This window comes from Wyeomyia smithii, chromosome 3 (genome assembly GCF_029784165.1).
Source record: "Wyeomyia smithii strain HCP4-BCI-WySm-NY-G18 chromosome 3, ASM2978416v1, whole genome shotgun sequence".
NCBI classification, from domain to species: Eukaryota; Metazoa; Arthropoda; class Insecta; order Diptera; family Culicidae; genus Wyeomyia; species Wyeomyia smithii.
This window is the reverse complement of record NC_073696.1, coordinates 205,047,343-205,073,992: the sequence shown is the minus strand read 5'-3', so window position 1 is coordinate 205,073,992 and position 26,650 is coordinate 205,047,343. Positions and strand designations below refer to the sequence as shown.

Sequence of the window (26,650 nt, the reverse complement as noted above, 5' to 3'; positions counted from 1 at the left end):
CATAATTCAGTGACATGTGGAAAAGCCAGATATGACTATTACATCAGACAGGATTTTTTAGCCTTCCCATATTCAAAGATTCCTTCGTATTTTTAGTCGTTGGGTCTTCGGTGCGCACGTATAAATGAAGCATATTGTACTGCCTTGTGATATACCTCATTTTTTCAAAGCGGATTTAATAATTCAGTCACACAGAAATCATCATAAATGCTCGTAAGTAATGTTATTAATTTGGTTGAGACCAAAATTATCAGTTCTCTCAAAAGTAAGTTGCAGTGTTTCATTGTTCTCAACGACTGGAAGAAGAATACATTCTTCTTGCGAAAATTCTGAAATTAAAATGGCAAATTACTTTTCTACAATATTGAAGTCGAATAAAAGCTTTATGCATGAAGATTTATACACCAAATCGTTTGGGAAAGGTACGAAACAGTAAGATACCAAGAAATATTTTCTACTGCAGAAAGGCCACATTTTTTTTATATAATTTATTTGATGTGAGCCAGATTACGATGTTTCACGTTTAACCCATTTACCATTTGGTCAGATATAAACTTTCGTTTGCAATGGCAGTTTTTCATCTATATTTTGGATATTGGATATGTTCATTTTAAATAGCAATATTTATCAATTTTTTGAGTTACACAGTATATTTCAGAATATAAATAAAATTTATTCTATTCAAAACCAGGATTCCTCTTATTAGTTTAAAAATACTGCCCCAAAAAAAGTCAACAATAGTTTGTTAGCATATAATAAAATCGAATTGAAAGCTAGATAACTCTTGATATCATGATATCGAAAGCCCAACACAAAGTGTTCCGTGATTTGATGTCTTGTCAATTATATGATTCCATGATTTTATAGTTTAGTTCAGCAGTTTGATCAGATCGTGGCAAGTGCTCAATCCTATCTACCGCAGCAAATCCAATCTAGGGGCTCAACAACGCGGTTTGACTCGACTGCACACCGAGAGGTGAATTAAATCAGAGCGTTGTTTTACTCTCCACATCAATCGCGTTTCTTCTGCATCTACTGTTCACGAGATATAGTCTATACGGCTCGAGACCCGCGTTTTTTACTGTTTTTAAGAGCAGTTAAACATTGCTCTTTTTCTTTCGCGTGTACCAAGAGCGTTCCGTCTCGAACCGATCTTTTTTATCGTGTGTCAAAACAGTTTATCGCAAAAATGATAAGTTACAACGGAAACGGTCCGACTACCACCGTGTTGGAACGAGTCGCAGAGGGGCCCAGAGAAGAGCCCCTCAAATGTTCACTGGCTTCGGTAGGGTCGAACGGTACGCAAGTTTCAGCACGGTGTTTCATTGGACCGCTTTTTGAGTGAACGAACTGTGACTAGAGGACAGGTTCAAGGATGGTAGAGTTGTATAGTGCCGACATCAGCAGCGACGGGTCGAGCCCATATGAGTGAGCGAGACAGACCGACAAAGATCCAACAAGCAATCGTGTGTTGTCACGGAAGTTACCGACCATTAGCCGGTATAATTTCATTGATGATCTGACTAATTTGTTGCATCAGCACCACGCTCCGGCTGTATTTGTTATGATCAAGCAAATTGATTGGCTTTATCCTTCCGCTATAAAGCATGTCGGTACTTTCTTCTCTCCCATGTCACTATCCTAATGGCTAACGAGGCAAGCAATTTTTAGCTAATTTATCATCTCGATTCCTCAACCCACAAGTTAGTTTTCAATGACAACTAGCTTCCAAGTGAGTCTGCAGTGCTTTGTTGTACTCGAACGGACTGATTTGTATCCCGGAACGGCTGCCCATAAATCAGAACTTTCCTGATGAATGTGTGGAACTTAAGGCCCTGGCATTGAAGCCAACAACTCTACAGGAATTGATCATCCGCAAATCGATCACTCTTTGCGTGCCAATCTAGTGGGTCAACTTTTCGAGTATAGACGAAAGATGCCTCAGGGCGTCCAGGATAAATTGCTCAGAATATGACAGCGAAAAATCAATTCGTTAATACATAAATTACTTTTTAACTTTTGCACGAGTAGACTTTCCTTCGATAGCGGCGCATAGTCTGAACTTGATTCATGTGAGATGCGAAGGTCGCATCTAGGGAACCGGCTATGTTTAACATTCCGTGCTAGAGTGCAGCCGTATTGCGATGCATTTGTGTTTTCATATTTCATTCTGCACTACACATTCAATTAATGCCATCGAGTGATAGTGGCTTTCATATAGATGTCATTTCATTTAACCCAATTATCGTATTCACACCATTCACAAGAGTATGCCGTTCGGTTTGCTCTAGGAAATTTGCAACCGATGGCGGGTGTTTGAGCAAACTAGTTCCCTGTTGAATAAAACTGTAGACCCCCCTCAGTGGTTTCCCATTGGAAGTTAATTGCAGTGATCCGTTATATATAATGTTTTTTTTTTTTTTTTAAGGGGGGATTTGTTAGTAGCTTAAGTATTTATGATAAATATTAGTAAATAATGAGTATGTGTGTCCAATCACAAATGGTGACTTCTCAACACTGTTAGAAATTTGTAATTTTAATTGTTAGGATTTGTTTGCTTTCGCAATAAGGACTTATCATTCGTAGGGATTTAAACCTACTTGTCAGAAAAGGGGAAGTAAACTTACAACTAACTTAATTGCTAACTTATTGGCTATAAAGAGAGCTTATCGTAGCAATTGAGGATTGCAACGATTTTTGTCGAAAATTGTTAATAATTTTATTTGACATAACTTCTAATGGTTCAACACCAGTAAGTCTATGTAATTCGAGTGTACCAAACCAAGGAGGACGCTTCAAAATCATTTTCAGAATTTTATTCTGAATCCTTTGAAGCGTTTTCTTCCTTGTTGAACAGCAACTTGACCAGATCGGTACAGCATAAAGCATTGCTGGTCTAAAAATTTGTTTGTAAATCAAAAGTTTGTTCTTTAAACAAAGTTTAGAATTCTTGTTAATGAGAGGATATAAACATCTCGTATATTTGATGCACTTGGCTTGTATACTCTCAATGTGCTCTTTGAAAATAAATTTTTTATCATAAATTAGCCCCAAGTACTTAACCTTGTCAGACCAACGTAAAATAACCCCATTCATCTTAACAACGTGATTATTGTTTGGCTTGAGGAAAGAAGCCCTAGGCTTATGCGGAAAAATTATCATTTGAGTTTTAGAAGCATTGGGAGAGATTTTCCACTTTTGCAAGTAGGAAGAAAAAATATCTAAACTTTTCTGCAATCGACTGCATATGACACGAAGACTTTTTCCTTTTACGGAAATGCTTGTGTCATCGCAGAACAATGACTTTGTGCATCCTGGAGGCAAATCAGGAAGATCTGAAGTGAATATGTTGTACAGGACTGGACCCAAGACTGAACCTTGAGGTACACCTGCTCTGACAGGAAATCTATCAGATTTTGAATTCTGATAGACAACCTGCAGAGTTCGATCAGTAAGATATTTTTTAAAAAAAAATTGGAAAATTAAAAGTTTGCAATTTCGCAATCAAACCTTTATGCTAAACACTGTCGAATGCTTTTTCTATGTCTAAAAGAGCAGCTCCAGTGGAATAACCTTCAGATTTGTTAGCTCGTATCATATTAGTAACTCTGAGCAATTGATGAGTTGTGGAATGCCCATGGCGAAATCCAAACTGTTCATTTGCAAAAATTGAATTTTCGTTGATGTGTGACATCATTCTGTTAAGAATAATTCTCTCAAACAGTTTACTTATTGAAGAAAGCAAACTGATTGGTCGATAACTTGAAACTTCAGCTGGGTTCTTATCCGGTTTTAAAATGGGAGTAATTTTTGCATTTTTCCATAATTTGGGAAAATATGCGATTTTGAAGCAACAATTGAAAATTTTCACTAAAAATTCCATTGTGCTCTCAGGGAGATGTTTGATTAGTATATTAAAGATTCCATCGTCACCAGGTGCTTTCATATTTTTGAAATTTTTAATAATTGATTTAATCTCATTCAAGTTAGTTTCAACTATTTCTGCAGGTAAAAAATTCTGGGAAGAAATTATATCAAATTCACGGGTGACTTCATTTTCAATTGAACTCACAAAATTCAAATTTGAGTTATGAACACTCTCAAACTGCTGAGCAAGTCTTTGAGCCTTTTGTTCATTGGATACAAGAAAACGTTCACCATCTTTTAAAACTGGAATAGGCTTTGAAGGTTTCTTAAGAATCTTCGACAGCTTCCAAAATGGTTTTGAATATGGTTTCAATTTTTCAACTTTAGTCTCAAAATTTTGATTTCTCAGAAGAGTAAATCTATGTTTAATCTCTTTCTGTAAATCTTTATAAATAGTTTTAAAAACAGGGTCACGAGAACGTTGATATTGACGTCTGCGGACATTTTTCAAACGAATTAGAAGTTGAAGATTTTCGTCAATTATTGATGAATCAAATTTCACTTGAGCCTTTGGAACAGAATAATTCCTGGCATCAACAATTGCACATTTTAATGCTTCCAAAGCGGAATCAATATTCACTTCGTTTTGCAAATCAAGCTCATTATTGAAATTTCTCTCAATATGAGTTTTGTATCTTTCCCAATTAGCCTTGTTATAATTAAAAACAGAGCTCATAGGGTTTAAAACTGATTCATGTGATAAAGAAAAAGTTTTTGGAAGATGGTCAGAATCAAAGTCAGCATGTGTGATCAAATCACTACATACATGACTTTGATCTGTTGGCACCAAATCAATTGTTGAAGGGTTTCTTACAGAAGAAAAGCATGTAGGACTATTCGGAGACAAAATAGAATAGTATCCTGAAGAACAATCATTGAATAAAATTTTGCCATTGGAATTACTTTGAGAATTATTCCATGAACGATGTTTAGCGTTAAAATCGCCGATTATGAAAAATTTCGAACGATTTCTGGTGAGTTTTTGTAAATCACCTTTAAAATAATTTTTGTGGTAGCGTGTGCATTGAAATGGTAAATATGCCGCGGCAATAAATAAAATCCCAAGTTCAGTTTGAACTTCAATTCCCAAAGTTTCAATAACTTTCGTCTCAAGATGGGGAAGAGCACGATGTTTGAATCGGCGATGAATAACAATTGCAACTCCACCGCCGGAACCCTGAATCCTATCATATCTATGAACCACGTAATTGGGATCATATTTTAATGGTTTCAAAAATGTTTCAGTAATAATTGCAATATGCACATTATTTACTGTTAAAAAATTAAAAAGCTCATTCTCATTGGCTTTCAATGAGCGAGCATTCCAATTTAATATTTTAATTGTTTTATTTAAAATCATTGCTAAATTTTAAATTAGAAACAATTTTAATAGTAAAATTTGTGCCTATTTGAATGGCTTCAAACATTGATTTTGCCTGCAACATGGCGTTCATAAGATCGAACATTGCCTGTTGCAAAAGAAGAAAGTTTACCTGCCGTAATAGGCCCCAGGCAGTTGACATTAGAAAAAATATATTTTCGGCAGCAATATTAGCTGGAGTGATAGGTGTACAATTATTTTCTAGCCTGTTTTGCTTACCCATATTAACGGTCATTTTCGAACTACCAACACTAGGCGGTATAATGTTCGAACTACCTGTAACCTGTGCATAAGTTAAACGGGTATGCAAAGGAGTAGGTAAACTATGCGTCACTGGTACGCTTGGAGAATTTTGTTTTGAAGTTGGTTGCCGTTACAATTCGCACAGCGAAAATTTTTACTCTCTTTCACAGGACATGTGTCCTTTTTGTGAGAAGAGTCTCCACAATTAAGACATTTTTGGTCCATGTTACAGAATTTGGAACCATGGCCATAACGTTGGCAAGTACGGCATTGGGTGATATGCTTTTCACCTCCGCCATACTTCCTATAAATTTCCCACTTTACACGCACATTATACAAAGCATGTGCTTATTCAAAAAATTTTAAGTTGTTAACCTCATTGCGGTTAAAATGAATTAAATAATCAACAAGGGAAATTCCAGTTCTCTGACTGTTTTCGCCTCGTGATTTTTGTTTCATTAGAATTACTTGGGTAGGGGCTATGCCAAGTAATTCTGTTAAAGTAAGTTTGATCTCATCAACGGTTTGATCGTTGGTGAGACCTTTCAAGACAACCTTGAACGACTTTGCGTTCTTGGTGTCATATGTAAAAAATTTGTACATCTTGTCAGTTAAATACTGAACAAGACGATCACGACCTTTTACTGAGTCGGCTAATAAGCGACATTCACCTCTACGGCCAATTTGATAGGTAACTTTAACGTCAGAAACAAACGTTGAAAGTTCCTTTTTGAATATATTAAATTCAGAAGAAATAGTTACCACAATAGGTGGAACTTTCTCCTTTTTTAAAGATTTTATATTTTGTATAGTTTCATTATTGGTAACTTCCATTTCACCAGCTTCATGCTCAAGAAAAATGTCAAAAGGATTGTCACTACAGACACTCGAAGTGTCAGAAAGAGATGCCTCTCTTTTCCTCCCCGCAGCGATGCGAGGTTTCTTTTTCCGTCCAGCCATTACAGGTGATACGGAAAAAGTCAAAACAAATGTTAAATTCAAAAGTAGGTAGTCTTGAGAAAGACTGATGGGAAAAAACTTTCAGGTAGTCTTTAAAAGACACACTGACAAAACACAAACTTTGAAGCTATAGGCAGTCAAAGACCAGTCCACAAGCAACCGAAAAAACGTCTGATCTGTAGGACAGTTCAAGACGCACTGATATATAATGTTATATCTAAGGCTCGAATGCCAGTTTTTCCGAACTAATCCTGTAAGTGATTATTGTTTCCTTTTGGCTTTCGCAATCAGGGCTTATTATTCGTAGAGATAAAAACGTACTTGTCAAAAAAAGCTTATTTACTATAAAAATAGATCATCGTATCAAACGAGAATTGCAGAGATTTTTAAAAGATAGCTTCTGATGTTTTACCGCCAATAAATCTATATAATTCGAGAATACCAAACCAAATCTTCACCATATAAAAATTGAATCTTCATTGATGTGTAAAGAATAGTTCTCTCAAACAGCTTACTAAACGATGAAAGCAAACTGATTACCCGATATTTTTAATCGCTTCAGGATTAATATCCAGCTTTAAAACTTGCGTATTTTTTTTTGCATGTTCTAATGAAAAAAATAACTAAAAGTTTGAAATGATCCCATCGTCACCAGATGCTTTCATATTCTTGAAATTTTTAATAATTGATCTAATCTCTTGTTGCTATCAGTTTTTTGGGAGTGTTATTTTTCTGACAAACGTTTTATTTGCAGCATCAATCTTCATCATCGATCTTTTATGCCGTTAGTTCACATTATCATTGTTAGTCAGCAGTTGTTAGTATATAAGACTAGCCCATTGGATCTACAAATTGTGAAGGTCGCTCTGAGCCGCTATTCCAACTGCGACGACTTGCTTATTACACCAGCATCTTACCCCGAGGCCAATTTTAAGGTTTAATCTTTAGTAATTACTATTTTTAAAATTTATTCAAATAAATTATACAGCGGGTGTTGCATGATCGCGAACCCTTTTATTTTTCTATCAATAATAAATCGATGCCTGCACAGCGTAGCACTCAAGTGTTTCTCTCGGCACTGTGAATACAGACAATGTTAATCATATCATAACAATATAATTTATATAGTCATAACAGTATCGAATACGGCACAATCGGAAAGGCTCAAATGCCACCAAATATCTGCATCCGAATCAGTATATGGTTCCTAGATGCTACAGTTCATGGCCATTATACAGCAGCCACGGCGACCACTGCAAGACGAAACTGTCGCGCTACCTACGCGCCTACCGTCCAGTATGCTTTGGCCCACACCCAGCGTTACCAGGCTATCTTAACAACAAACCGCTACAAAAAAAAATCAAAACAACAGTCGGCAATGCCCGCGCCGACACTGAAGTGGGAAGCAAAAATTACATATTTCGGCGCCAAAATACTGATCATGTCTGTCCTGCATTGGCCGTCGTCGTCTGCCTGTTGGTGGCGGCGGCGTGGGCGGTTGTTGGCGCGCGTGGTGTCTTTCACTAATGGCGTGTGCCCGCATCGCAAGAGCAAAGCCACTAACACGCAGCAGCTCGGAGCCGAGAACCGAGAAGGCTCGAAGCAGATGAGTAGGCTAAAATCGGTACTTTATTGGCAGGTCCATACGACGCGACGCCCAACCAACCGCATTCCGTTCGATCCCGTGAACCAGCTTCAAACCTCTCCGTCACTATCTATAGGAGATTTCAACGCCAGTTAAAGCGAGTACTACCACCGAACTACACAGTTGCTCAATGCTTGGTATGTAATTATACCACGGCAAGGAGACGCGTGATCATTAGTGTATAGTTTTAATAGCCAGCAATTTGTTCTCGAGCGTGCCAGACTGCAGACAGTCGTTGTTTCGGGCCGACATAATCGGCCAATGATTGCATACAGATGGTGCAATATTATGGCTAAACGATTTGATTATGTCAATAATCTGTCAGACATACAAACGAAAGGTTGGTACATTATGAGCCTCCAAGCTAGAACAGGCGGCAGAACGTGGTCAGATCAGTGTTAGCTCCCTACTGGGAATGGGAAGGCACAATAAAGCCGAACGCCGTGTCTTGAGCTCTATTCTGCTCACCCTGGGCCACACCGCATATGCCTCGAAATCGGCAATCAGTCGGCGGACTCACAGCTGTCGGTGATTTATGTTTGTTTTCCTCGGGTGCTTTGCAAGCGTTTCTGGGCGTAGAATCTCCGTGCTCCCACCGTGAACGACGTGACGTAGGAAATCGAAAAGCGGCACGAGCAAGCAGTAAAACTTGTGCATTACTAATCCTTAATGCTATGACCTGCCCAGTGACGACCCAACGAAAAGTGAATCTAATGGTTGCATTAATGAGAAACTGGTCGTGGCTGTGCCGCTTTATTGTCTCGTTTGGAAGGGAATGCGATGTGTTTAATGTCCGGGTTCATATGAAGAAAAGAGGATGAATTTTTCATTCGTCTTTCGGAGAGTAATATTTCTGTTCGAGAAATTTGGCTTCGGGCATTTCACTGGCTAAGTTATAGTCGCAATTTCGATGAAATATTTAGGGAAAATAACAGCTAGCTGCCTCGTGAGAGTTTGTCAGCTAATGTTTATTTTGATGCAGCATTTATTATATGATTTACATAAATTAATCTAGAAACGCAAAAGCTTTCTTACTCTGCGACGACACAATAATCATAAACAGCAGCAAGGTGCGCCACAGCGCTAACCTGTAGCACTTAATGCGTTTGTCCAATCCAGTCCTAGCTAGTCTTTCGCGAACGTTAAACCCCTAACGCCTCTGTAGAAAATCATCTCACATGATCGAAGTGTTCTGAGGCAGTGCCAAAGGTGTGTAGGTATATTACGGTGTGCCTATTCAATTAGCCCACCTACGAACCGAACTAGACCACCACGCGTCTCCATTTCGAGCGTGCATGTACTGAAATTGGCCCCGGAGAATATACGACATGTTGTGAGCCTAAAAGACACATTAAAAGATCACTAATTTACGGTTCAACAACTGGACAATGGACGTTAATAAAGTGTTCTTACATTAATCTGAAGCTTAGCGCGACAGCGACTGCGTCATCTTAAAGTCAACCCGATTGCTGCAACTTGAGGCCGACACACAGGTTACGCGTGCTCTATGATCCACGCAAGGAAACTGGCCCCGAGGAGTGGCGATTTATCACCAACAATGATGGTGCTTTAGTGGGTTACGGCGAAGATTGTGCCAGCTTTCCTACAGCTGTAGAATGCGACTAATGCGCACTTGTATTTATTATTATTTCTTACCTTCAGATGACTTCGATGCGATAATCGAAAAACTATTTTGCTCGGCAGGCATCCCATTTGGAATTCAATATTGTCGTCTCATTGAATGATGAACTTGAATAAATTAATTTTTTAAAATGTGTTTATCTGCTCATGTTGAAGTATACTCCTTCTAGTTTAAACTTGTGATTATAGCCATGTGAACAGGACGAGGTATTGAGCAGATTGTTTATCTTCATGATTTTTTACACAAAAAAATAAGAACAAAAATAGCAGAAGTTAATTGAATTTTAACTGAGCATCGAAGATATGCTTCAAAACCCACATTCAAAAAAAGAGAAAATGCATCAAAGCGCTGAATATCTTGAAAAAAAATGTTGAAAATGATTACAATTCCAGCACACACAAATATGAATGTGTCAAAAATTTCAAAAAATACTGAATTTATTAGTTGAACTTTGGAAAAAAGAGAGCTGCTCAAAAGTATGCAAAAAAAAAAATTTCAAAGCGTTATATTCATCAGTGCTAGAAATGAAAAAGGAATGCTCAAGAACAGAAAACAATTTTTTTTGCAAAACCCTCAAATATCCAGTAATCTCGGCAATTGTTACTTAGAAACAATATAAAATAGACACTCAATCAAACTCTACTGTATGGATAGTGAGAGCAGTGTTGTCTTTCTCTGTCCATATTAAAACCCTTTACATTATGCAGACTAATAATCGGCTTCGTAGGCTTTAGTTAGACACAAGTCAACAAATTATGAAGAGCGTGGAATTGTCAAAGGTTAGCAAACTTTGATAAGTTGATACAATTCAAGGCCCCGCTGCAACCTATCACCTCTACCGAGAACGTCCCTATGTCAACCTCCTCGTTCTACTATCTGGGATACAAGTAACCTTAGTGAAGATTTGGTATACTAATTAAGAACAGGTTCCGTACGTGTCTGTTTTTCCATATTGGGCGGCGTACAACAGCGTCTGATCCAGAGCGGAAACTGATCTATGAAATGTGGAGTGTTGACAGCTATATTCAAGACGGCCGACGGTCCCGTCGCAAGACTAGGCATCTCGGTCCCAGTAAGGCAGCATGTTGAAAATACCCTGCAACGAACAATCACTAAACAAATACGATCGGAAACATCGCTATCGACCCAAGCGAACGACAACAATGATCGGTATGTACTTGGAACGTCAGAACTCTACTCGAACCGGCACGAGTGGGTATTTTAGCTAGGGAATTGCTCAAAGCGAAGGTAGCGATCGCAGCCATCCATGAAGTTACCTTACCTTACCTAGCAAGCTAGAGCCGGGGTGGCTCGTGCTGTATCAAGAAGTCGTCTCCATTTACTCAGTTCTGGACTGTATGGCGCAATGCTCCCAGGTATTTTAGAACTCGAAGATTACTTTCAATCTGATCAAGCCATCGTGTATGCTGTGCTTCACTGTTTCTGGTGCCGGAGGGTTGCAATGTGCATGCACGTGCAGCTAATGGTTCATGCGTCTACGCCGTACTCCGTCTTCAGTCTATACGTCACCGTAGATTGTTCCGTTCGAAAACTCCAAAGGTGCTGAGGTTCTCTGATAGCAGGTATTGGCATCCCTAGCCCATAGAGGACCACCGGTCTAACTAGTGTTTTGTACAGCTTCTGCTTCGTACGGTGGCGCACTCGATTGGATCTCAGCGTTCTACGAAGTGCAAAGTAGGCACAATTTCCCGCTTGAATGCGTCTCCGGATCTCCTTGCTGGTGTTGGTGTCAGCGGTCGCCAGCGATCCTAAGTACACGAATTCGTATACCACCTAAATCTCAATGTCTACGGTGATCCGGGGTGGGAGGCGTACATTGTTCTGCTTGGAGTCTCCCTCCTGGTTAAAGGTGTTAGACGTTAGAATAGAACTTGGGAGAGTATTTTATAAACAGCGTTGATGAGCGTAATACCATGATAGTTGCAGCACTCCAGCTTGTCGCCCTTCTTATAGATGGGACAGACGACTCCCTCCATCCACTCTTCCGGCAGTTTTTCCTGATGAGCACATGGTCAATTTGGTTTGTTGTTCGTTGAGCAGGTGATTTCCAAGTGGCTTTGTGGATGTCCTAGCGGGGGAATAATGTTCTTCGGACTACCAATCCTCGGGAAGCTGTAAAGTTTATGCATTTTTGGCAGTTGTTGTTCGTCTCGGTGTGTAGACTTTCGTGTCCGATCACTATCGGTTTATATCGGTTTTCCCTTCAGCTTTGAGAGTTCATATCCCCGATGGCGATCTTGATGTCCCGCTGCGAGCAACTGTCGTAGACGTCCTTCGGCTAAGAGTAGAAGGCTTGCTTTTCGACATCGGGTTTTCCTTCATTCGGGCAGTGCGCATTGATGAGTAATTGTAAAACCGGTCTAAAGTTCTCAATCCACACATCCTGTCGCTGATCGCCTGCCACTTAATCACATGACTTTGCATCCTGCATATAATAAAGCCGGCACCCCGCTCATTTGTTGTGCCACTGCTCAGGTAGTACTGGGCCCTGCGACCACATATCCTCCGTGCATTTACTCCTTTCTGGCAAAGTTCCTATAGCGCTACGATGCCGAATTAACGGGGCTCCAGCTGATCTAGTAGGATCCTGTCGCCTGAGATGTTCAGCGATCTACAGTTCCATGTTTCGACCTTCCAATCGGTGTCGACTGTTCCGATTCGTTTCTTCTTTTTGAATATTTGTTAATGTGTTTTTTGCCATGTCACTTCACTAGGATGGTGATAGCTAGCCTCGTTATGGGGCTGCCGTCTTGGGTGTAGCTACTGAGACACCATATTTCTTACCTCAGCCTCTCCTCTGAAGTACAGACGCGGTTTGGACAGCTCCTCCTGGAGAACAGGCGCACCGGGTTTTGGGATAAGACGCTTATGGCGGCGTCGACTCGCCCTTTAGGAGCCGTTAACGGAGCCCACCACGCATCTCCCGGCCCTAACATAACTCCACCGCCATCCAAGAAATGCGGGGCCAAAGCATGTGCATCGACAAATAACAAAGCCGACGAAAACATACAGAGCGCACTCAAAACATGATGAAAAGTTTGTCATTGGGGTCATTGGGGACGCAAACGCACAATTCGGACAGAAGCAGTTCTTCCTTTTCAACATTCACTATCACTGCCTTCATGCTAATGAAATTGATCTGAGGTTGATGATCCTCGCGGGTATCTTTAGCACATACTTTGTGCGAAAAAATATCCGAAAACCCACATGGTAGCACCCTAATGGCGAAGCTTGCTCTTAGATGAACCATTCTCTGGTTGGTGATCGGCATTTCTCAAACGTCATCGATGTGCGGATCTTGAGTACACTGGGAAAGTTAATGAGCGATTTTGTGAACCGGTTTGAGACCTGAATGTACAATGAATGTATCCACGACACGTTCAGCAATAGAGCGTGCGAGGTGTTGGGCCTGACCACAGAAAACACACGCAACACGTGGTTCGATGCGGATTATCAGAAGATGACGGACGAGAAAAATCAGGCCCGTATCTCACGCTGGTGGCTGTAAATCGTGTGACGGTGTAAGGGAAGTATCAACGCAATCATCAGCACTGCGAACAATTTCAACAAAGGCGGAGGTCTACTCCTCGGGTACAACATAAGAAAATTCTATAAAGTGGTGAACAGATTCAAGAAACGGACTGTGCCAATCCCTGCCATGTGCTACGATAAGAAAGTCAACCTGATAACCTATGGGACACTGGTGGCCATGCGTTGGAAATAATATTTTGAGGTGTTGTTTAACGGCGAAGAGAAAAAAGTCGGCGTCAGAAACAACGGAGATCCACCTACTTGGACAATATCAGGGAAGTTTGTAAAGGGCTAAAAAACCTCGAAGCATCTGGAAAGGACGATTTGGACCGAAGACAAACCTTAAGTCCGCTAGACGGATTTATTTGCCCAGTCTTTAAAAACAGCCACCTGCTCGATTGCAGAAATTTTTGCAGAACAAGACTCCTCAATTTAGTTCATAACATTCTCTCCTGCTTCTAGTGCAGTTTCCGAGAAAGGCGATCTACAACAAACTCGTTAAATCGTTGACAGATTTAGGGAAGCAAACTTGCAAACTCATCATTCGTTTATGGACTTGAAGGAAGCACATGATTTAGTTAAGTGTAGCGAGTTATAGGAGATTATGCTTAAACAAGGTTTCCAAACAAAACTGAGTGAGCTGATTCGTGCCACTCTTAACGGTTGCTCATCATGTGTCAGGATAGCGGGTGTAATCTTGGACCCGTTCGCGATGTTGAATGGTCTGAAGCAAGATGACGGGCTCTCGAATTTTTTGTTTAACATTGCCTTGTAGGGTGCAGTACGAAGAGCATACAAAGATACGGTAACATTATCTCCAAGTCTCATATGCCCTAGGTTTAGCGGATGGTCAGTATTAAGCGTAGAGCAGTGGAGAAGGCATTCAAAAATAATTTGTGATCATTTGTTGCACTAATGAAATTCCGAGGTTTTAACCCATTATGGACCGGGTGTTCGGTTTTCCGAACAGTACTTTAGAACTTTTTCACGAATAACTGAGATAAGATAAAAACATTCCGTCTTTTGTATATGATAGCTGGGAATGTTGGTTACAAAAAAAATGTACTGGACACCCCTCCCCAACCATCCCGTAGGGTGGCTAGCGTTTCGCGCAGATGTGTTCAAAAACACAATTTTTCATTATAATTTTTAAAACTGAAAAAAATAATTGAAGCTATTGATATTGATATATTCTAGTTGCTAATGGATGACTTTTATTTTATACCATTTATCAATACTCTACGAGCATTACAACGCGCGTACCCTTTGATCGAAAATGCCTGTTCGTTTTTCCGAACAGTGGTCCTATAGGTGTTCACTTTGTTTACGTACTGTCAAACGCAGTTAGTTGAATGGCTGGATTGGTTTTGCATGTTTATTTTATAGTGCTTCAATTATTATTGTTTTATGTGGACTGAATCTGTATTGAAGCTATCGTAAGTATCAGTTTCATGTCTTTTGATTACTTTGCTCTAAGTATATCTATAGTGAATTCGATCTTCATGTTTAGAAATCAAGATGAATCGACGCCGCGCATTGATGATGCATGAAGTTTTTGCTACACTGCAGGGAGAGAGTGATGATGAAGAAACTTTATATATCTCCCCTCTCGTTGATTTTAAGTATTAGACTACACTTTCCAGCTAGAGCTCACGATGAAAAGTCAAGTAGATGCAGGCATTGTCACAACCCACAATATTCATCTGTAAAAAGTGTAATGTTCATGTACATCCCAAATGTTTTGAAGCTCTTGAACCACATAAATAATAAATTTCAACGAAATCATATGACTCAGGATTCATTGATTTGTTATCACACATTGGCCATTGTTCGGAAAAACGAACAGTGAAATACTCGGTTGTGGAAAGTCGGAAAATTTTTTCTTCACCATTTTTTTCTTGATGAGAACAATACAAGCCTGTGTTGGGAAAATCGCTTTGGAGAAAAATCAGGATCTAGGTCCGGTCCATAATGGGTTAAGAAACATTTTTTGTTACTACGATGAAATTATAAAGAAACTAGCAACAACTAAAGTTGCATCGCTGTTTCAAAAATCTTCACACCAACAACGTAATTCACGAGGTTGGATTTGTTGTTGAAACGTGTAAACGGCATTTGAAAACCTAACCTTCACTGAATAGTCAAGCGGGCAACGTATGTAGTTTCGCGGGAATGCGAAGATGAACGGGAATAGAAGGTGTGATGCACAAAGTTCATAATCGAAACAAATTTTGCTGCATGGGTAACGGCACCAACGCGTCCTGTAAAAGCCTACAGGGTTCCGTCGCATTAGGTGAAATACTTAGAACCCGGAAAACAGCCGGTTTCCTACCGCATTCTTTATACTTTGGCACAGCCTTCAGTTGTACATGAAAGTGGGTCAGTGCTTGCTTACAGTTGAAGCCAAATCTACCGCTTGGCTTGGGTGACGGAAACCGCCACCCGTAAGTGCAATTAATTAAAACAAGAGTCCGCGGTTCGGTACTTGATGGGCTGGTAACTCGTCGCCGCATCGCGAGGGTGAGTTACTGGCAATTGTTTGTAAACAAGGCGGAGTGAATGAGCGCACGGCTCACCGGATTAAACCCACGAATTAAGGTACTAAAACAAAGACAGGCCTCTATACACTCTAGAGCTAGCAGTAAGTTCCAATGTAGCATAGAATTTAATCGTGAAGTACAAGTGATTCCGCGCGGTCGCTGGATCGCGCGTACAGGAATACCTGTGATTTGTTGCGGAAGGATATCACAAATTCCTGGTAGAGCAACAGGAGTTGCCCTACACCAGTACTCGTGACGGAAGCTAACCCACGATATGGTGATGTGAAGACGTACTCTAGAATCGGAGGGGGTAGTTAACGACTTGTCGCTATCAAATTAATAGTCAGTAAGTAAGAAATTTAAAGGAATTAAAGCAATAACATGAGTGTTTCTCGACACCTCGTATTCTACAAACGCATTACACACACAACGGAGTATGAGTGTTGTGCAGGAATCAATTGTGTTTGATTAAAAAATAAGTTTTCGGAAGACAAAAAAATGATTGTGGTGATTTGTGTTATTTAAAAGCTTAGAAATAATTATAATTTTAATTTGGTCATAACAATAAACACGAATAGAAATTTAAAAACACAGGAACAGGGTTAGAAACGAAATAATTTCAATATTTTTTTTGTCTCAATCACATCAGTCAATTGGAATAGAGATTTTCGGTCAATTTTTTTCACCTTGTTTTCCTGTAGGGACTTTCTCGCTGCGACCAGCATCGTTGATGAATTGGGAAATATGCCCGGGTGTCTGCGCTATCTCGCACTTCTATGAATAGCCATACCGCTATTGAGAAGTGGCATGCTCGTTATTTATCGGTGCTTTTGTGTAATATGATTTTACCCTTCCTTCTACACGCTTACTGCTATGCTATACCGACCCCTGTTCCTGCTGCCAAATATCGCCACTTATAACTGAAGAAGAAGTTTCACTGCGTGTCCTTCTGGCCAGTTTTATCAATAAAGGGGCTTATTTTTTTTTTTTGAGAGGAGGTCACACCAAGGTATTATAAAATTTAACGTAAATGGCATGTTTTTACCAAGAATCGAACCCATGACCATCCGCTTGAAAAAGCGGACTCTGTAATCTTGCGACTACGCAGCTCCCCTTTTTTTTACTCAAACGATGTGTAAAACTGATCCCCATTGAAGTTTTTCTTCTGTAGGCCCTTCAGTAGGTGATTACCATTTGATTTTCACGCGTCTGGTTTCACACATGATGAGTACAACATGGTGCAACGGTTTGATCAAAAACTAGGCGCGGGGTGAGGAAGCGTTTTTTCACTTCGGAGGGTTGGAGACGAAGCATCGCTATGCAACAGCGAATAACTTTTTCGTGTTTGTTGATATATCCTCACTAACTAGGCAATTGAATACCGCAAATTCTGGTGTTTTAAGTTGAAAATTGTTTCTTAAATTAATGAATATTGGTAGCAAGGTATGTAGCATTGCCATATTTATAATTTAAATGCATCCAAATGATATATTATGAGATGCGATAATTTTTATGCCCTAGTTGTTTATAAACAAACCTACTCGCTGGCAATTTTTCTTTCCAATATGGCCGATTCTGCTTTTGACATATCGTTACACCATGTCTTTATACATCATGGTTTCACAGTGAGATTATCCTTGTTGTCGCCTTGAGCTAAGATCCGTAATAAGCTCTTTATTAACCTACCTCGTCTAGACGTCCTTTCAACATTCCAAACCGAAAAGTAAGCGACGTCGTGACTGGTCATTTTCCCACCTCGGTAGCTCTTAGCTCGCTGAGTATTAGTTTTATACTATTTCCTTGCGCGCTGATCTCCCTGCATTGCTCTTTCTAGCTTGCGTTATACGCGGTTATGAGATAATGTATCCTTAACGGAACAGTCCGGAAATGAACCATGATCGGAACAATTTTTTATGCAACATTTCAGCACAATTTAATAAAATATATATCAAACATTAAACAAACATCAAGCAACTTCTCCAGATGCTATTCAAAAAGTTTCATTTAGACTGTTTAAGTATTACTGTTGAAAAAAAAGTTCCAAAAGTGATCCATCTTCGAACACAATTTTTCCTTACAATAGCTATTATGCCTAGTTAGCAAAAGCAAAGCAAAGCCCTGGTGCTACATTCCGTTTCGGAACTCGACCTTCTGTTTATTATACAGACACTCCGCAGCCAACTGTTAAGTATACACGGTGATAAAAAAGTCCGGTCACACTTTTTTGGGGTCGCCTGTAGCCTACACGTTGCATCTCTCTGGTGCCATCTATATGTCAAATGAAAGGGTTAACTTTGCTGCCCAAAGTGGCAGAGTTTCGATTCTGTGCAGTTTGTTGACATTGAGTTGTGAGCCATGGTAAAGTTAAGAGCAGCTGTTATCGCTGAATATGTGAAAGGGTACAAACCCGGACACATATTCAAACACCTAAAACCGCTCGGAATCAACCGGAAATTCGTGTACCGGACCATAAATCGGTACCTAGAGACCGGAGGCACCGTGGACAAGGCACGATCTGGACGACCAAGGTCTGTGAGAACTCCAAGGCTGAAAAAGATTATACGAGACCGGATTTGCCGGAATCCCGCCCAATCTGCACGGAAGCTGGCCAGGAACCTTAAAATGAACCGAGAATCAATCCGCCTGCTTCTGCGCAAGGATTTAAAACTTACACCGTACAAAAAACAGGTGGTTCATGGGGTTACCAAAGCTACAAAGGACAAGAGGTACCAACGGTCGCGGGAGTTGCTCGGTTGGCGCGCAGATGACGAGATTATTTTTTCGGACGAGAAGCTGTTCGTTTTGAAGAAAACAGTCAATCGCCAAAATGATCGAGTTTGGAGTGTGAGCCTCCAGCAAGCTCCTGCGGACAAGCTGAACGTTTCCCGGTTCCAAAATAAGACGTCAGTGATGGTTTGGGGAGCCATTTGCAAGAGAGGTAAACTGCCTCTTATTTTTATCGATAAAGGGGTCAAAATCAACGCAGCGTACTACCTGGACACGGTTTTGAATAAAAATGTTCTGCCTCAAGCTGAACTATTTTTCGAAGACGATTACTACTGCTTCCTGCAAGATGGCGCCCAATCCCACACCGCAAAGGTTGTTCAGGCGTGATGTGAGGAAAACTTCCGATTTCATTTCGAATAATGAATGACCTTCGTCGTCTCCGGATCTGAATCCACTGGATGGGGGGTGTGGGGATTTTTTTTTAACTAATGTATGCCTGAAGGGCACTGGGTACTGAAAATGCCACTGTGACAGTCTTACTGATTGTCTTTTGTGGCTGGCCCCGATTGTTGTGCACAGGTTACGGATTGCTCGTACTCATTGATGGAGTAGAACTGTTTTGTTGTAAACCTGTACCTCAATTAGGTACAACATAGTTGATGAAACTAATGCCTCTCCCAAGTTAGTAGTTCGCTTTTAATAGCGGAATTGGACGTACCCAGAAACGGCTCGGGGCCAATAAACCGCTGAGCTGATCCCTGTCTTGCTAGGTAGTCAGCGTGTTCATTACCCTCGACTCCGCAGTGTCCGGGCACCCAAAACAGAAAAACTGAATTCTGTCGGAAAAGCTCCCGTAGAGTTTCAATGCATTCCCAAACAAGTTCGGAAGCGCATTTGACGGACTTAAGTGCTAGTAGTGCTGCTTGACTGTCCGAGAATATACCGATTTTCGCATGTCTGTAGTTGCGTTTCAGACATATTTTTGCGCAGATATATATGGCATATACGTCTGCTTGAAAAACGGTGGGGCATTTGCCCAGGGAAAATGTTTCCCTGATACCGGGTCCGTATATACCGGATCCCGTTAGAGATCCCATTTTCGAGCCATCCGTATAAAAACTGACGATGCCAGGTGGAAGATTAGGCCCTCCATTGTTCCACATAGAGCGGTTTGTTTCCATCACTCTATACGGAATATCCATGTTGGTCCTAACGTCCATCCAGTCGGAGACTGTAGCTAATAGCGGAGTTAGTTTGAACTCCCTAAGTATGCGAAGGTGGCAGATTTGATCCCCTTCGAGTATAATTTTCCTCCTTTGCAACCTTAGAGCGCCAAGTTCTGCTTCCTTTTTCACATGAAGATGTAGAGGCAGTAGGCAGAGCATTGCTTCCATGGCTGCAGTTGGAGTTGTTCGCATAGCGCTGGTAACCGAAAGACATGCAAGTCTTTGCACTTTTTTGAGTTTGGCTTGCGCAGTCTTTTCGTTCACCTTGGGCCACCACACAAGGGCAGCATAGGTGAGTGCCAAGTCTGGTTCCAGTCCCCAGGTCTTACCGAACAGAGTTCTGCAGGCCCAGATCGCCGATATCGCTTTCTTAGCGGCATGATCCAGTTGTGCAGACCAATTCAGTTTCTTATCCAGAATAATTCCGAGGTATTTGACTTCATTGCTGAAGCCCAGTCTGACTCCATTCAGTGTTGGAGGAGTGATGGAGATCTTCCTTCGTCTACTGAATGGAATTAGGACTGTTTTTAAGGGGTTTATGTTTAGACCCTCCTGTAGACACCATAACGTGGTGGCATCCAGAGCCGCTTGCATTCGGCTCGACAGAGTTGCGTCATCTTCACCTCTGACGATGAGGACGATGTCATCAGCGTATCCAATGACCTCGTCGGGATCCGTATCCAATCATGATCGGGATAGTTTACTTCTGAGACTTCACCGCTTCACTTTACCTGTGCTTGATATTGTGATTTTGAATTTCACGTAGGTACAATTCATGGAAAAGTTTTTGTTAGAAAAACTTATTTTTCTTGAGAGTTCCCATTTGAGAATGTGAAGAATAGTTTCAGTCAGTCAAATTAACCGCCCAAAAAAAATACTTGAATTCAAATGAATCTGAAATAAATTGGCTGTTCTGATTATGATACAAATTTTGTTCCGATCATGATCACCCTGTTTGTGATCACGGTATAAATTCTATGATTAGATAAAATGATTTCTTGGAAGAATTCGCGTCGAATTTGCTATAAATTATTGTTTCTGTAAACTAGACAGATATATTGTTTGCATAAACGCAAATTTTTCATGATTTGATCGGTATGAATGATGAAAACGTGACATGAAAACTTAGGTACCATAAAAATAGTCTAAATTGTTCCGATCATGATATATTACTTTATTGCGAAGCCAAAAACTTTGGTATTTTGGTATTCGGTATAATGTGGCGCTGATTGATCTCAATTGAAAACGACACGAGGGGTCGATTTACTGGATATTATCCTGGTTCTAGAAATACCCATTTTAGGTGAGATTTGATAATTTTGGGCTCTTTTCCTGAAGCCGGCAATCACCAACTTGGATTTCAAAATGGCATCTGGAATCTGTTTTTGGCATCTGTGTATAATCCCGTTGGCGAAAATATCCATATTGGGTGATATTTGGTCGTTTTTCACTGTTCAACAGGTGCTCGAAATCGCCATGAATTTTAAAACGATGTCTGGAGTCGATTTTCGGCCTCTGGACATCATATCGATTCGGGGAATACTCAAATTAAGTAATATTAAGTAATATGTTTAACAGGAACCGGAAATCATCTTCTTGAATTTCAAAATTGCGTCTGGGCAGTGGGGTCAAATTCAAGTGTCTGGACAACATCCCGGTTCTTGAAGTAATCATATTAGAAGGTCATTTTTGGCTGTTTTCCGGAAACTTTAAGTCACCAGCTTGAACTTAAAAACTTTTCTCGTAATTATGACTTAGGAGGTACAAACAACTTGAAACAGGCCCGCGGTGTGTAATCTAAAGTTTCGCTAATTTTTAAAACCGTTAAATTCGACCGCTGTCAATCATTTTGAATTTAAATTCTAGAAGCTTCCTCAAGTTAACTTGAAAAGATACACAGTGTGTAGGTATATAAGTATCAAGCTTTTGCAAAATTAAATACAAATAATATAAATGAAAGATTACTAATATAATTCTTCGTACTTCCATCTTTTCAGAGACAACCTGTACCGGCTGTCGTTGCACTTGGACGTGCGAGAGCGAATGCCATGGGAGGTGACCCCCGTGATGCGCAATACCTGTCTCGATAAGGGACAAAGCGAAGAAGCCTGCCGTAACTACATTATGGTTCTGGAGAACTTCGGCAACCGGGTGTACGCTTGCGGGACTTACGCCTTCAGTCCGTCATGCTCGTGGCGGCAGATGGAAAATCTGACAGCAACTCGCTACGACAGAGGTGTTGCCAAATGTCCATTCAGCCCCCACGCGAACAACACAGCGCACATGGCCGACAATGGGAAGCTTTTCGTCGGTACTACCACGGACTTCTCCGGCTCGGATCCGGCCATTATACGAGCGGATGTGACGCAAGAAAGCAGCCGCATGCTTCGTACCAATCAGTACAACTCCAAGTGGTTGAACGATCCGCAGTTTGTGGGGAGTTTCGAAAAGGGGGAGTTTGTGTACTTCGTCTTCCGTGAGGCAGCTGTTGAGTATATAAACTGCGGGAAGATCATTTACTCGAGAATCGCTAGGATCTGCAAGAACGACCCCGGCGGTACACAAATTTTGAAAGAAAACTGGACTTCGTTCGTCAAAGCTCGATTGAATTGTTCAATTCCTGGCGATTATCCATTCTACTTCAATGAGGTGCAGGGTATGGTTTACAGCCAAGAGGAAGGAGTTCTATACGCTACTTTTACCACGCCAGAGTGAGTAGTTTTTCAGGTCAATTTTACACAAACTTAATTTTGTTAATCCATTTTTCTTTTGTAACTTACAGAAACAGCATACAGGGATCGGCTGTCTGCGCTTATAACATGTCCGCCATTCATGCCGCGTTTTCCGGTGCCTTCAAGCATCAGGAATCATTAGGTTCTGCGTGGCACCGTCAGGATGCTCAGCATCGGGATCACTACGAGTGTAATGCCGGTCCAAGTGCACGCCATGTTTCTCTGATCGATTCCTCCAAGTATCAACTGATGGATCAAGCCGTGCAGCCGATCACCGGTAAACCACTGCATCACACAAAACTTGAGCGTTTTAGTCACATTGCGATCGATATAATCCCCACGAAGCTACACGAACGGGTTCACATCATCTACGTGGCAACCAACAACGGTCTCATTAAAAAGATTTCGGTTCTTCCACGTACGAAGAGCACCTGTGTGGTGGAAATTTGGAGACCAGAGCCTACAAGTGATTCTAAAATACGCACAATCCAATATGTGAAGGAAACGGACTCTCTGTACGTTGGAACCGATTCAGCAATCAGCAGAATATCTTCTCATCACTGCAATAGGCATCTCTCCAAGCTAAGCTGTCTAAACTCGATGGATCCTTATTGTGGCTGGAACGAATTGCAGGAAGCGTGCACTATCGCACCCAACAGAGATCCCTTAGCTAAGTACTGGAATCAGAATGCAACCGAATGTCCCGTACTGACTGCTCCAGTGGATGGAGGTTGGTCTGCCTGGTCGGATTGGAGTAAATGTGCCCTAATTGGCAACGGACAAACCAATTCTGCTAACACAAACGAGGAACTGGGAGGAAATACCGACTCGTGTTTGTGCCGTACAAGAGCGTGTGATAATCCGTCACCGAAAAATGGAGGACGACCTTGCACGGGAATAAGTATAGCTGTGTCTAATTGTACTGTACATGGAGGTTGGACGGATTGGAGCGCGTGGTCTGCCTGCTCGCAAACGTGCGGAATGGCTGTCAAAACGCGCAGAAGAACTTGCGGTAACCCTAAACCGGCACACGGTGGACGAGTATGTGTTGGTCCAGATCGTGCGGAAATATACTGCTCACATCTGCCACCATGCCCAGCTCCCAAGCAACCACCAATCGATGGAGGCTGGGGCCCCTGGGGTGTTTGGGGAGAATGCAGTGCTGCTTGCGGTAGTGGCTACCGAATCCGTAGACGAAAATGTGACGATCCAGTGCCGCAGAATGGTGGAATGGAGTGCCCTGGGTGTCACTTGGACTACGAAGTGTGCAACACTCATCCATGTCCGGATGTCAAACGCGCCGCTACCTGGACGACCTGGTTAACTGTAACTAATGGAACTCTACCCAACGGTGGATATATTGAAAAGCGATATCGGTTTACATGCAAAGCTCCGATTGCGGATTCATCGTTACTTAAAATATCATCGAAAGAGGAAACGAGATTGTGCCACCCGGATGGATCGTGTCAACGATCATCGAGTGATTCGTCGCATACAGGAGCGGAGAAAGGAGGAGAAAATGAGGACGGCTGGAGTGAATGGAGCTCGTGGAGCAGTTGCAGTGTTTCATGCGGAGGTGGCCAACAATTTCGAACACGTACCTGTGAAAAAGCTGAATGCGCTGGAGGTAACAATATGGTGAAACCGTGCAATGTTCAGCCTTGTAAAGGTAAAATGTAACATGTACATAATTTAATTTTGGATGTTAATTTTTTGTTTTTAATTTAGGTGAATGGGGATGCTGGAGCGATTGGTCACCATGTTCTGTATCATGTGGTCTTGGCACGCGGACACGATCACGCCAGTGTCTATCGATGTCTGGCAATGTGATCTTCGGAAACGATTGCGAAGGGCAAAGCACTCAATACGAAACGTGCGAGATGCCGAATTGTGACTGTAAGCTGGCCTTGGAACCCTTAAATCTGAACCTGATAACATTTTTCTGTTTTATCACATACAGCTTTTCTTGGATGGAGCGAATGGAGTGACTGGTCGCCATGCAACACGGACGGTGAAAAGATGAGAACCAGATCGTGCTTGGTACCTAACCCGGACCAGAAAACGTGTCAGGGTAGCGAACGTGAAATTCGCAAGTGCCACCCGGAAATGAGTAATGGTACATTGATATTATTATTGTGTAAAATGTGGATTATACTAAACAATTTGTTTTCAGAAATTCCACACGCCCTGACTGCCGGGTCCTCACCAATAGCGGTGATTATCGTAGGAGTTACATTTCTCATAATCCTGTGCTGTTTCGCCAGTGTGTATGCAACCATTTTTATTATAAAGAAAAAGGCCAAAGGAATTAAGGCTATTCAGGGATCACCCTGCTACGGGTCGTACCCGAATCAGTACTCCTCACTACCAACGAAAGACGTAAGTTTTTTTTTCACGTATTACCATTTTCCATCAAAATGATAATCTAAATTCTTCTCCACAGTATACGGAAAGCCACAAACCGAAGCGACAGTCCTCGTTCAACGGACGGAATGATGCGAGCGGATCGAAAATCGCCAACGGCCACACGACGCTGACAAAATCAAACAACGTCAACGGAGCTCTCGGCAACAACACTCCCAAGGTTTTGGCCAAATCATTCAACGACACGGACACGGCCACAATCAAGCGGAATTCGCATGGGCTGAACAACATTCGTCACGCGCGGCAACTAGAGCTGGAAGAGGAAAAGTATTGATTTCTAAACGAAAGTGATGGGTCTCAAATTTTGCGATAGGAAGAAGGGCCACCAAACTTTAACAGTCGTCATAACGTTGTACTAGTTCACAGCAGCAGAAATAGGAAAATTTGGAAAATTTCCCTGCTGATAAATTGCACACAAGTTTCCTGTACTTGCCTCGAATTCATTGATGTGAGTGTTTTGGAAACGAACCTTATAATCATCATTTTCCATCCTAGAACAATTTTCATGAAAACCTGTTATAGGTAGTCGATTAGAGCAAGGCTGATGAAATTAGACTTATTGATAGCTGCTAAGAGAAACTGTTGTCTAACTCTATAGACTTTAGAGAATATGTGAACATTTTAGCTTGAACTAAGCAGCAGGAAAAACGCTTCAACTCGCCGATAACCGACTAAAGTGGGGCTACAAAAGTTTAACCAAATTAGAAAATAACTCTTAACGCTTTCTACACACAACTAGCCGCTACTTAGTCGTTAATTTTCACTCAAACAATTAGCAGCACCTGGAAGGGGTAACAAAAAATGGTGTTAATAGAAAATAGAGCTTATTAGCTAACCGACGATAACGACAAATATTGAGCTTACGAGCGCACGTAACGTAACGTGTAGAATCCATGTTGTGCCATTACGGTGGGAGATCACGATGCAATTTTGAAGACTCGACAAACGCAATCATATAGCAGTTGTGTATTTTTACTATTTCGTTTCTGTTCGTCTTTTTACACCTAAATAATCGTTAGAATGTTGTTTGACGCCACTAGCGTTAGGATGTGGTAGTAAAATCTAATTTTACTCGTGATGAAGTAGCTCAAATTGAGCGATGCGTTTTAGTGCGGATAGAAATATGTTTAGGCAATAGGTTATTGTAGTATATTAACAACAATGAGACTTAAATCAGAAAGACATTTCGAAAACGACAGCAATTTTTACGGATTACTCTAAGAAATAAAAATAAGAGATGTTACTTTTAGTCGAGTCAATGTTGCTTTTTGCCTTTCCTATCAAAAGGTACAGTGTGAAAAGCCGTTCAAACAAGGTCCATAAGGACGAGTTTTATATTCTATTCAACTGTACTCATCATTCTTATCACATATACTGTTATGTTCCAGATATTTACTGTTTCCCAGAAAACTATGATTAAGTTTTGCGAAAACCATTACATAATACTCAACTCACGATGATTTTGATTATCAGCTCTGGAAATGGAGATAGTTGCGGGGTTGGGGTTGTGCAGGGTTGCTGAAGAGAAGTGATTGCACAGGGTTGTCGTCCGGCATTCTTACGACGTGACCGGCCAACCGCAACCTATCGACTTTCGCCGAGTATGCAATGGGGTTCTCTCCAAGCAGCGCGTGCAGTTCATGATTCATGC

At 41.2% G+C, this 26,650-nt stretch overlaps 1 protein-coding gene across 1 annotated transcript in view; it reads left to right on the top strand.

Annotated features, from left to right (window-relative positions):
- Positions 1 to 26,242, top strand: part of LOC129729976 (semaphorin-5A) — a 327,831-nt gene extending 301,589 nt beyond the window's left edge. The window contains exons 5-10 of the mRNA XM_055688911.1: positions 21,841 to 22,554; positions 22,626 to 24,244; positions 24,304 to 24,471; positions 24,536 to 24,691; positions 24,749 to 24,954; positions 25,019 to 26,242. Coding sequence (XP_055544886.1) covers positions 21,841 to 22,554; positions 22,626 to 24,244; positions 24,304 to 24,471; positions 24,536 to 24,691; positions 24,749 to 24,954; positions 25,019 to 25,273 — 3,118 coding nt within the window. The 3' untranslated portion in view covers positions 25,274 to 26,242. The remainder of the gene's footprint in view (positions 1 to 21,840; positions 22,555 to 22,625; positions 24,245 to 24,303; positions 24,472 to 24,535; positions 24,692 to 24,748; positions 24,955 to 25,018) is intronic.
- The last annotated feature ends 408 nt before the right edge of the window (positions 26,243 to 26,650 follow it).